We start from the raw sequence: 12,867 nt of genomic DNA, 5'->3' as shown, positions 1-12,867 counted from the left end.
TTGTTCATGGGCAGTTTTACGACAGGTCTGATTTATAACAGAAACATGTATTTATGGCAAATTTATAAATCTCAATATTTGTGTACATGCGCAGACTTTTCAGAAATGGCGCACACAGAAATCTACGCAACTGTTATAAATGAGTCCCCAGACCTTATGTTGTCGACTGTAGGCTTACGTAGCTCCAATGTTGGGGGAATTTCCTAGTCTACTTGGTGACAGTGTGTCACAGAGAATAGAGGGGAGATAGCGGGTAGTGTGCCTTTAAGAGGTGTCCTGACCGCCGCACTAAATCCCCATCATTGTGTTCCAAAGAAGCTGCTGAAATGTCTGCTAGCTCCGCTTTCAATGATGAAAAAGGGGGCTCCTCGAATGTCGGGGAGCCCGAATATGGCCACGACCCGGCCAGCGGAGGGATTTTCTCCTCCGACTACAAAAGGTAGGTGCAAAAACCCGTCGTCGCTTGCGTTTGTCGCGGTTATGTTTAATGTTGTCATATTGAAATATCATGGGCAGTTTATGGGGGAGGTGCGAGGTGGATGCAATTTCCTGCCTGTCAAGATGGAGAGGAAGCGGCGCTTGAACGGGCTTTATAGGCTTGGGGACGTTAGAATAAAACATGTCTCCAACATAGCCTACTTTGATTGAAAAATATGTGTTTGAACAGTCATAGTTGTGTATTTTCTTGAGTCCTAGATTATTTGCTTGGGAAAACTGCCGTATGCTGCTACCACGACAAGGCCATCAGGGCTGAAGCTCTGAATCTTACAGTGATTTGGTGTTGGGCCAATTTAATTGGGACTAGGCCGCAGAAGCAATATGCATATTCTGTTAGAGTGAGTTTATTTATTGACAGATTGCTATTACATAGCGTAATTGTTCAGTACCCTATCTAGGCCATAGGCTACATTTTAAATTCTTAATCTGAGTTGAACGCGAATGGGGCTTTCCACTCGTGTGTAGCATAGCCTATTCGTCCAAAACGCTGTCCCATTAGAAATCAGTTTACAGTGCCTAGTCAACCAAACATGATAGGAGGGGAAAATATGCGATAGATTGTTGCTGGAAATTGATACTACAGATGAAACTAGGCATAATAATCTTCATAATAGTCTACGTAAAGAGCGTTCGTTTTCTATATATTTGCAGAACAGCCGACCGGACAGCTCCGTGGTGCTGAAGAGGACGGTGTGTGTGTAGGGCGAAGTGGCTTGTGTTCATAGAATGCTCTCCAGAAAGGTCGTTTCAAGTGGCCTTGTCTGTATAGCCTACTCTTGAAGGGCAATTAGGGAACTGTGATTAATATAATTTCCATTTTTGGCCAAGGTTAAGAAAGCGAAGGCAAACTAAGACAATTAATAGGCTGCTATCAACCGATATTCACTGCTATTTTACACTATTAAAATGTTATTTGATTAATGAATTTCTGAGATATAAAGTTTGCCATTTAAATAATTCAGTTGATTAACTGTGCTGTCTGAATCTGATGTTTGACCCTACACAATGCTCTGTTGAGTCTAATCATTGCAGGTCTAGACAGTGCTATTAAATTGTACTGTATTATTTATCAGTATTGTTGTATTCATGTTATTTGAGATTGATGAAGGAGTAGGTGGGATGCTGATGCTGCTATTGAAACTAGTTTGTAGCTTAGTGTGTGTGTCGAGTGTATTCTCTTGGATCCTGGATCTATGGTTGAAGATTGCAGGGCAGAGGAAAGGGCAGTCTGCCTACCTGTCACTTCTGCTCTTATCTGAAGTTCATTGATTGCTGCAGGCATCAACCCCAACCCACTCTAAGTGCAATGCAATAAAGTGCATTGGAGAAAAGGAGCACTGGTTACACTATTAATATGCCCAAGTCAGGGTAGATACTTATACTGTATAAGTCTCTTGTGTCACTGTTTGGTTCAGGGTGCCAAGATTACTGTATAAGTAATACTTTATAGCCTAAATGTCCATTCCAAATACTGTATTTCTTTCTGACACGGCAAGTGGGCTGGTCTATGGCTCCAGGTAGAAAGCTAGAGTAAAATATGCGGGACAGGACAGGTCATCCCAGCTGCCTTTGCTTGAGCTGTCACTTTCACATTGATGCTTTCTTCATAAAAGAGGAAACATTGATGTCACAACGGCTTGTGTTATTTGATATGTGCATGCATGGCTGCATTGGAAGGACCACAAACGATTTTTCATGTAAGATAAGACAACCTCATAAAGATCTATCTTTTGCATCTGTGCTTTGTAGGTGTTTGTTTCATCGGTCACACCTTTAAAACAGGCATAACAACAAATTATAAAGGTTTCATAGTCTCCACAATCACTACATATTGGTTAACTAATCATTCATAAGCAAAGTTATAGTACTACATAGAGGGTGTTATACAAGGTCATTAAGCCACATCTGGTCCTTTTGCCAAAATGTGGCATCTTTTATACATTTATCGGTAATCCCCTTTTTATACTTAAAGGGATAGTTCACCCAAGTTACAAAATGACACACTGGTTTCCTTACCCTTTAAGCCGTCTATGGACAAGATATGACAGGATTTCATTCTTTGGTTTAGTTTTCATGGCACTGTTTCCATATGCTAACGTTTTAGCATTTGTGACAAAAAAGTCCCATTCAAATTATAGGACCAATATTAGAATTTTTTGCACATTATGTCCAAAAGTATTTACAATTGATTGTGAAGCTCAACAAAGTCACTTATAGATGATTTGAAGATGATGTGTGAAAATTGCTAATATCAGTCCATTCTAAATCCAAACAAATTTCACACATATATTATTTGGTATATGTAAAGACAAAAGATGAAATCAAGAATAGTCTGATGGGTGACAATATTAGCCTATCACTTGTGAATTACATATTATCACGTGTGAATGATGCCCAGCTTGTGTGCAATAAGGCAAGAAACAGAGCATGCCTTTTTTTTGTGACCTTTTTCAAATAATAGTCACACACCTCATGTAGCCAAGACCATAGGCCTGATAAGGTTTGTATCACAATTAAATGGCCAAACAACTTCTTAAAATTAAGCACATTAATCAGTTTTACAACGAGTGTAGAGCTTAACTGGCATGCATACCATAAAAATGCACCTTTATAATGAAAGCATTACATGCATATCTGCATTGGAGTTGACTTTTGAGAATGGCGTTTTTTACTGCTAATTGATATTATTTTGGAACATATGCGCTTATAGCCTACTGCCGTGTGAGCATTGTTGCGCTTATAATGTGAAGAAATAGCCTAATAGTTTATCAACATTTTAAGCTAAATGTTCTGATCTGTTATGTCAGCCACATTGCGTAAAAACGTTTTTTTGATGGTAGTGGTTGTATTAATTTGGAATCTATCACATCCCAGACTATGCTTGGAATATTTATCCCTCACACAGAATAGAATAGGTTAACTTTTGTACTATGGGGGATAGTAGATTGAGATAGGCTACTGCCTTTGCTGTTCATTAGGCCTACTCATTTTGTCGGCTGACGAAAAGTACATGTGGACAGTTCTTCCAATATTTTCAATATGCACCTCAGAATTGGATAAGAACGATCACAGTTGTGTCCCCAATGTGTCTGTCTTCACTTTTAGCCTGTGACAAAGAACCGATCACAGGGAACTGTGGGGGGGATCTTAGATGGTTGGTGGCCTGGCAGTTGGGATCTTGGGCCGGTGGCCGATAGGTTGCTAGTTCGGGTCCCCGTTTTGACTTAATGGGAGATCTGTCAACATGCTCTTGGGCGGGGCGCTTAACCCTGGTTGCGCCTGTGGGTCGCTCTGGATGGGAGTCTGTTATATGACTGAATGCAATGTAAATGTTGAGTGACTTCACTGCAGGTTGATTGTATGTTTTAATATTCAATATATATATTTTTAAGTTCTGATCACGTGACTGGCATTGGCTAATAAGAATTAAGCTATCTGAGATAGCCATGTGAGTGAGAGTTGCTTCGGAGCAACTCTCACTCACATGAGAGAACCAGATCAGGACCTAACATAAGGATAACTCAGAGTATGCTATTCTGTTCTTCTGAAATAGACGAAATGTTCTTCATATCATGTTTCTTTAGACCTGTCTAAAATTCAAAAAAATATTTATTGTGATGGTGTGGGCTATATTACATGGATTTATTAGACTTTTTAAAATGTAGATGTTCCAAAGTTCTGCATCAGTGGCTTGTAGACTATGCGTGGAAGCGATGAGATGCTAAATGTATTTATGTTAATTAACATTTGATTACCCACCGTGAGACCGGCAGTTATTTGCTTGACAATCACCGGCTGACAAAATCTCATCACCGCCACATCCCTAAGTATGCGGGTAACCACGCCAGGGAAACCAAGAGACAATTTATGCTTGATCCAAACATGTGGTCAAAGGGGCCGTATGGATGGTGTGACGCAATTGCGGATCCTCCGGAGGCATGCAGAGGCCAAATTGAGTTCCGTGCTGCATCACCATTCGCCGGCCAAATTTTGTAACAATGCATAGGGCTCTGTATAGCTCCGCATTTTTAGTTATTTATTTATTTTATTTCACCTTTATTTAACCAGGTAGGCTAGTTGAGAACAAGTTCTCATTTGCAACTGCGACCTGGCCAAGATAAAGCATAGCAGTGTGAACAGACAACAACACAGAGTTACACATGGAGTAAACAATAAACAAGTCAATAACATGGTAGGAAAAAGAGAATCTATATACAATGTGTGCAAAAGGCATGAGGTAGGCAATAAATCGAATAATTACAATTTAGCAGATTAACACTGGAGTGATAAATCATCAGATGATCATGTGCAAGAAGAGATACTGGTGTGCAAAAGAGCAGAAAAGTAAATAAATAAAAGCAGTATGGGGGTGAGGTAGGTAAATTGGGTGGGTAGTTTACAGATGGACTATGTACAGCTGCAGCGATCGGTTAGCTGCTCGGATAGCAGATTTTTAAAGTTGTTGAGGGAGATAAAAGTCTCCAACTTCAGAGATTTTTGCAATTCGTTCCAGTCGCAGGCAGCAGAGAACTGGAAGGAAAGGCGTCCAAAGGAGGTTTTGGCTTTAGGGATGATCAGTGAGATACACCTGCTGGAGCGCGTGCTACGGGTGGGTGTAGCCATCGTGACCAGTGAACTGAGATAAGGCGGCACTTTACCTAGCATAGCCTTGTAGATGACCTGGAGCCAGTGGGTCTGACGACGAACATGTAGCGAGGGCCAGCCGACTAGGGCATACAGGTCGCAGTGGTGGGTCGTATAAGATGCTTTAGTAACAAAACGGATGGCACTGTGATAAACTGCATCCAGTTTGCTAAGTAGAGTATTGGAAGCTATTTTGTAGATGACATCGCCGAAGTCGAGGATCGGTAGGATAGTCAGTTTTACTAGGGTAAGTTTGGCGGCGTGAGTGAAGGAGGCTTTGTTCCGGAATAGAAAGCCGACTCTAGATTTGATTTTGGATTGGAGATGTTTGATATGAGTCTGGAAGGAGAGTTTGCAGTCTAGCCAGACACCTAGGTACTTATAGATGTCCACATATTCTAGGTCGGAACCGTCCAGGGTGGTGATGCTAGTCGGGCGTGCGGGTGCAGGCAGCGAACGGTTGAAAAGCATGCATTTGGTTTTACTAGCATTTAAGAGCAGTTGGAGGCCACGGAAGGAGTGTTGTATGGCATTGAAGCTCATTTGGAGGTTAGATAGCACAGTGTCCAGGGAAGGGCCGGAAGTATACAGAATGGTGTCGTCTGCGTAGAGGTGGATCAGGGAATCGCCCACAGCAAGAGCAACATCATTGATGTATACAGAGAAAAGAGTCAGCCCGAGAATTGAACCCTGTGGTACCCCCATAGAGACTGCCAGAGGACCGGACAACATGCCCTCCGATTTGACACACTGAACTCTGTCTGCAAAGTAGTTGGTGAACCAGGCAAGGCAGTCATTAGAAAAACCGAGGCTATTGAGTCTGCCGATAAGAATATGGTGATTGACAGAGTCGAAAGCCTTGGCCAGGTCGATGAAGACGGCTGCACAGTAATGTCTTTTATCGATGGCGGTTATGATATCGTTTAGTACCTTGAGCGTGGCTGAGGTGCACCCGTGACCGGCTCGGAAACCGGATTGCACAGCGGAGAAGGTACGGTGGGATTCGAGATGGTCAGTGATCTGTTTGTTGACTTGGCTTTCGAAGACCTTAGCTAGGCAGGGCAGGATGGATATAGGTCTGTAACAGTTTGGGTCCAGGGTGTCTCCCCCTTTGAAGAGGGGAATGACAGCGGCAGCTTTCCAATCCTTGGGGATCTCAGATGATACGAAGGAGAGGTTGAACAGGCTGGTAATAGGGGGTGCGACAATGGCGGCGGACAGTTTCAGAAATAGGGGGTCCAGATTGTCTAGCCCAGCTGATTTGTATGGGTCCAGGTTTTCCAGCTCTTTCAGAACATCTGCTATCTGGATATGGGTAAAGGAGAAGCTGGGGACGCTTGGGCGAGTAGCAGCGGACCGGGCGGGGCTGCTGGCCAAGGTTGGAGTCGCCAGGTGGAAGGCATGGCCAGCCATTGAGAAATGTTTGTTGAAGTTTTCGATTATCACGGACTTAACACGGTCACCACTGATATCTAGCCTCAGTGCAGTGGGCAGCTGGGAGGAGGTGCTCTTGTTTTCCATGGACTTTACAGTATCCCAGAACTTTCTGGAGTTAGAGCTACAGGATGCAAATTTCTGCTTGAAAAAGCTGGCCTTTGCTTTCCTGACTGACTGCGTGTATTGGTTCCTGACTTCCCTGAACAGTTGCATATCACGGGGGCTCTTCGATGCTATCGCAGTTCGCCACAGGATGTTTTTGTGCTGGTCGAGGGCAGTCAGGTCTGGAGTGAACCAAGGGCTATATCTGTTCTTGGTTCTGCATTTTTTGAACGGAGCATGCTTGTCTAATATGGTGAGGAAGTAACTTTTAAAGAATGACCAGGCATCCTCAACTGACGGGATGAGGTCAATATCCTTCCAGGGTACCCGGGCCAGGTCGATTAGAAAGGCCTGCTCGCAGAAGTGTTTCAGGGAGCGTTTGACAGTGATGAGGGGTGGTCGTTTGACCGTGGACCCGTGGCGGATACAGGCAATGAGGCAGTGATCGCTGAGATCTTGATTGAAGACAGCAGAGGTGTATTTGGAGGGCAAGTTGGTCAGGATAATGTCTATTAGGGTGCCCATGTTTACGGATTTGGGGTTGTACCCGGTGGGTTCCTTGATGATTTGTGTGAGATTGAGGGCATCAAGCTTAGATTGTAGATTGCATTGACATGATTGGTTGATGGGAGGTGGGGGCGGGAGGTCCTGTATAAACACAAACTTACTTCCTTGACAACTTCCTTCACAACAGTGCTGCTCTGCTCGGTGCAGAGCAAGAAGTATGAATGCCCTGCCTTCTGCAGAGGCCGTATCCCCGTAAATGCTGCACGGCCAATGCAGACGTCCGATTGACCATGCAGCGCCTTTTAACCAAAGCATGGATTGCTGTCATACCTTGTCAATAGACCGCTTATAGGGTAAGGAAACCACCAATATGTCATTTTGTAATTTGGGTGAACTATCTCTGTAAACATATTTAATGTTGTGATAAAAAAAAAGATCATGTACCTGATATTTCATTGAATACATTTTAAAATTAATTTGACAATATCCTTTGGAGACAGACTGTGTTATATACAATGGGCCCGATTCAGATTTACGCTTTTCCTACACACGTCTCAGAAGTTGATGTTCAGACTTACCTTATGTAGGTGCATAACAGGCTTTGCAGGCCTGGTTCCCATGCGTGCCCTGAATAAATTGAATGCAACCGCTGAAAACCCTCCAACCAACAGATTTTCTCGTGAAGTTCATTCATAATGGTTTTCAGTAAATTTATCTAAAGCCATCCCTTTAAATTTGGTGTACCTTTTAGTTAGCATTTTCTCGACTGACTACCTGGAATATATGGAGAGAACGGTTCAGAATATTAGGGATCAATGAAATAAAGCCACATAGGCCTAAATATACACATATTATTCTCCTTTTCAGCACTAATTGGTATCAGAACTCAGGATAAGACCCAGATGCAGACAGCTAGAGTCACAGATATATATTGACCCGAACAGGGGGCAGGCAGAGGTCTGTAATCCAGGGCAGAGTCTATAAGGTACAGAACAGCAGGCAGGCTTGGGGTCAGGACAGGCAGAGGTTCGTAAACGAGTCAGAGTCAGGCAGGTACAGAATGGCAGGCAGGCTCGGGGTCAGGTCAGGCAGAATGGTCAAAGCCGGGGAAACTAGGAAACAGATCTTGAGAAAGCAGGGAGACGGGAAAACACGCTGGTAAGACCTGACAAGACAAGTCAAACTGGCAACAGACAAACAGAGAACACAGGTAGAAATACACTGGGGATAATGAGGAAGATGGGTGACAGCACGAAGACAGGTGAAACAGTTCAGGGTGTGACAAATTTGTATATTTAAAAATACTCTGATCTTGTATATTATTTAGCGTTAGGAAAGTAGTTATGAATAATTAAAAAAATAGTTTGGCGACACTTTACGCACTAATTTCACTATATATACAGAAGTATGTGGACACCCCTTCAAAGTAGTGGATCTGGCTATTTCAGCCACACCCGTTGCTGACAGGTGTATAAAAATCGAGCACACGGCCATGCAATCTCCACAGACAAACATTGCCAGTATAGCTCACTGACTTTCAATGTGGCATCGTCATAGGATGCCACCTTTCCAACAAGTCAGTTCGTCAAATTTCTGCCCCGCTAGAGCTGCCCTGGTCAACTGTAAGTGCTGTTCTTGTGAAGTGGAAACGTCTAGGAGCAACAACGGCTCAGCTGCAAAGTGGTAGACCACACAAGCTCACAGAACGGGATAGTCGAGTGCTGAGGCGCGTAGCACATAAAAATCGTCTGTCCTCGGTAGCAACACTCACTATCGAGTTCCAAACAGCCTCTGGAAGCAATGTCAGCACAATAACTATTCATCGGGAGCTTCATAAAATGGGTTTCCATGGCCGAAATGCCAAGCATCAGCTGGAGTGGTGTAAAGCTCGCCGCCATTGGACTCTGGAGCAGTGGAATCGCATTCTCTGGGGTGAGGGAGGTGGTCAGGGAGGTGAGCAAGGACCCGATGGTCACTCTGACTGAGCTCCAGAGTTCCTCTGTGGAGATGGGAGATCCTTTCAGAATGACAACCATCTCTACAGCCCTCCACCAATTAGGCCTTTATGGTAGAGTGGCCAGACGGAAGCCACTCATCAGTAAAAGGCACATGACAGCCCGTTTGGAGTTTGCCAAAAGGCACATAGAGGACTCAGACCATGAGAAACAAGATTGTCTGGTCTGGTGAAACCAAGATTGAACTCTTTGGCCTGAATGCCAAGCGTCACATCTGGAGGAAACCTGGCACCATCCTTACAGTGAAGCATGGTGGTGGCAGCATCATGCTGTGAGGATGTTTTTCAGCGGCAGGGACTGGGAGACTAGTCAGGAATGAGGGAAAGATGAACGGAGCAAAGTACAGAGAGATCCTTGATGAAAACCTTCTCCATAGGGCTCAGGACCTCAGACTGGGGCGAAGGTTCACCTTCCAACAGGACAACGACCCTAAGCACACAGCCAAGACAATGCAGGAGTGGCTTCGGGACAAGTGTCTGAATGTCCTTGAATGGCCCAGCCAGAGCCCAGACTTGAGCCCGGTCGAACATCTCTGGAGAGACCTGAAAATAGCTGTGCAGCGACGCTCCCCATCCATCCTGACAGAGTTTGATAGGATCTGCCGAGAAGAATGGGAGAAACTCCCCAAATACAGGTGTGCCAAGCTTGTAGCATCATTCCCAATAAGATTTGAGGCTGTAATCGCTGCCAAAGGTGCTTCAACAAAGTACTTTGTAAAGGGTCTAAATACATACGTGAATGTAATATTTCAGTTTTTCTAAAAAACAGTTTTTGCTTTGTCATTATGGGGTATTGTGTGTAGATTGATGAGGGGGGAAAAAAACAATTTCATAAATTTTAGAATAAGGCTGTAACCTAACAAATGTGGAAAAGGTCAAGGGGTCTGAGTACTTTCAGAAGGCACTGTATGTGGGTATACCTGACTGTGGTTACCGATTAGTGGCAGAAAAATGTATATGATCAAAATTGTAAAAAAACAAATACAGTGAAAAGTCCGGTAATATAATTAAAACATTCTAGAAATCATAAATCAATTAGGTAGGTTTGGTGCTATACTGTTGTTTGCGCATGTCAACAGAAGCCTATAGAGTGGGTCTCTTTCATCCCTGCAAATTATAAAGGCCAGCATTTAATAAACTTCACTGTGGAAATGGTCATTAGCTGTGTATGCTTCAGTTTGCTGCCATATGACTTGTTTAACATTTATCTCCAGCGATCATAAGATAAAATAGATTTATAGATTTAAAAAAGGGTAATTTATGTTTACAATCCCCTTCTCCAAACGGCTTACTCATTTACTTAGCTCTTATCAATAGCTCTGATCAATTTGTAAATTACATTTAATGGAGAATGGTGTTATTTCTATCGGGGGAAAAATACATTTGATGTTTTTCCACTTGGAACCTACAGGTTGCTTGACCTTATTCATCACTTTATCGCGCATAAAGGTGGTGGAATTATTAGGGAATTAAGTCAAGGTTGGAATACGGCGTATCTGTAGACACACCTCCACCACATGTTAATTTCTTTGGTCTCCACCCCAAACAAATAGCGGGGGAATAGCATGCTATTCTCATGCATAGTCTAAGGTCAGCAGATGCGTCGAGAAAAAAGTCCATTAAAAAAGGGAATTATGTTCCATTTACGCACGCATAACTCTGGTCGGAATTCCCCCTTATGAGCATAGCTTTCAGCTCCAACCCATTAGGCCTTTATTAAAGGACGCCATCACTTTGAGCCGAAGTGCTACTCTTAAGCATGATTGCATGGTGCTCTAAGTCCCCAGCTGAAGCAGATTGCCCTTGTCATTCTGTTATTAAAAACATAATTATTAATTTATTCTTTTATGATTCTCCATGAGACTAGTCGGACTAGTCTATGGTATTTACTGTATTTGCTGCACTCCAGGGGTGTGTCCCACATGGAACTCTATTCCCTATGGGCCCTGGTCAAAAGTAGTGTATGATATAGTGAGTAGGGTGCCATTTGGGATGTACTCCAGGTAGGGGCTATATTTAGGTGCCTGTGAAATGAATGCATTAAATATGCAAAATGGGAGGCATCTGTGTGTGTGTGTGTGTGTGTGTGTGTGTGTGTGTGTGTGTGTGTGTGTGTGTGTGTGTGTGTGTGTGTGTGTGTGTGTTGCTGAAGCCAATAGCAAAGATGCTCTCATCTTGTGTGATTAAAAATAAGTTAATTTCCTGGCCATGTAGAGGTTCTGGTCTGGTATGTTGGTATATTTGATGATATATATATATAAGTGTAGCCTTTATATGTGTCTGGGGAGCCGTGTAGTCTAGTGACTGGCCTACTATATGTAGTGACTAGGCTAGAAATTAAGCATGTTTTATTACACATTCACACCTTTGTTTGAACACCTTCATGATTTTCCTTCTACATCTTTTGAAAGATTTTCACTCAGAAATATTCAGTGTTAATGACAACCACAAATTAGTGAGAAATCATTCAAATTGCTCTTACATTAAATAGGTCAGCTCATTTTTGATGGAAGTATGAGTTTTTAAGCAACTTTATTTTGGCTGACAGATAATACACCACCATTTAAGGAAGGTTTACTTAAGCACCTTTTTTTTAAACTTACAGATAATACATCACAATTTAAGGTAGGCTTACCAAACAGGAGCTACACTTACTCTCTTTTGGTGGAATAGAACAGAGGCTGTTATTGCAAGATCCGTTTTGGAGATTGCCATGATGTATTCACAGTGAAATGATTGCCATAACTGTGATCCCAGAGTTCATTTGCAAGCAAGCTCCACGTTTTTTAACCATGACATCATGGTGTAAAATATTAAACTGTCTATTGGGATAAACAATTGGCATAAAATTGTCTTGTAATAAACTTTTTTCACATATTATATATTTTGGTCTTCTTTAGGCTTTAGTGGATGAGGATGGCAAACAAACTAGCCTCCATTACATGAAAGCACCCCTGCAAAAGCAATTGTGAAATACTCAATGCACAAACCCTCAATACCCCTTATTATAACATCAATATAATATACGTTAACATATTTTCAGTGACATACTAACCTGCAATTGTTGACATAAGCACAAAAGTCAATGCTATTGACAATAGATAACCTTCGATAAAGTGTACTGAAACATTTACACCAGCAGATGGTGCTCACAGTTAAGTCACTGTGTTGAAGGCTTTTTCACTGGATTGCTATTCCATGACAGGATGGCCTTGAGTGGTTTCAATGAGTACACAGTCTATGTCAGAGAACCCCAACCAGCTAGGCACGCCAAGTTGCTGACTAATAATTTTTTTAATATTCCATGGATTTTGCTGGCCATGTTTGCAACCTTAGTGAGACAGAGTGCAACCTGTGATAAAACTATGAACATCACAAATAACCCAATTTTAGATGATGTATTAGAGTTAAGCCAATTGAATGTTTCACACACAGAGAGTTAAGGTGAATTGAGTGAATTGGGATAGCAGTGTAAATTCACAATTTTCAAAACAATATAATTATTCTTGGCCACTTAATTAATAGCTAGTTTCCATCCAATTGGTGACAGATTTTAATGCAAATATTCTAAAATCTGCAAGAAGAAAAGATGCGCATTTTCCATTCAGTGAGTGATGACATACTGCACACAACATCTTTCATGTACCAAATAAAAATCTAAAGTT

At 42.4% G+C, this 12,867-nt stretch overlaps 1 protein-coding gene across 6 annotated transcripts in view; it reads left to right on the top strand.

Moving 5' to 3' along the window:
• Positions 1-203: 203 nt before the first annotated feature.
• Positions 204-12,867, top strand: part of LOC129862840 (AP-3 complex subunit beta-2) — a 99,970-nt gene continuing 87,306 nt past the window's right edge. Inside the window, exon 1 of one of the 6 annotated variants that reach the window (XM_055934877.1) lies at positions 204-439. In XM_055934877.1, coding sequence (XP_055790852.1) covers positions 327-439 — 113 coding nt within the window. In that variant the 5' untranslated portion in view covers positions 204-326. The remainder of the gene's footprint in view (positions 440-12,867) is intronic. The other 5 variants (XM_055934880.1, XM_055934878.1, XM_055934881.1 and 2 more) reach the window with 5 other exon arrangements.

The sequence above is a fragment of the Salvelinus fontinalis genome, chromosome 9 (genome assembly GCF_029448725.1).
Source record: "Salvelinus fontinalis isolate EN_2023a chromosome 9, ASM2944872v1, whole genome shotgun sequence".
In the NCBI taxonomy this organism is placed as follows: Eukaryota; Metazoa; Chordata; class Actinopteri; order Salmoniformes; family Salmonidae; genus Salvelinus; species Salvelinus fontinalis.
This window is presented reverse-complemented; position numbering and strand designations above follow the sequence as displayed.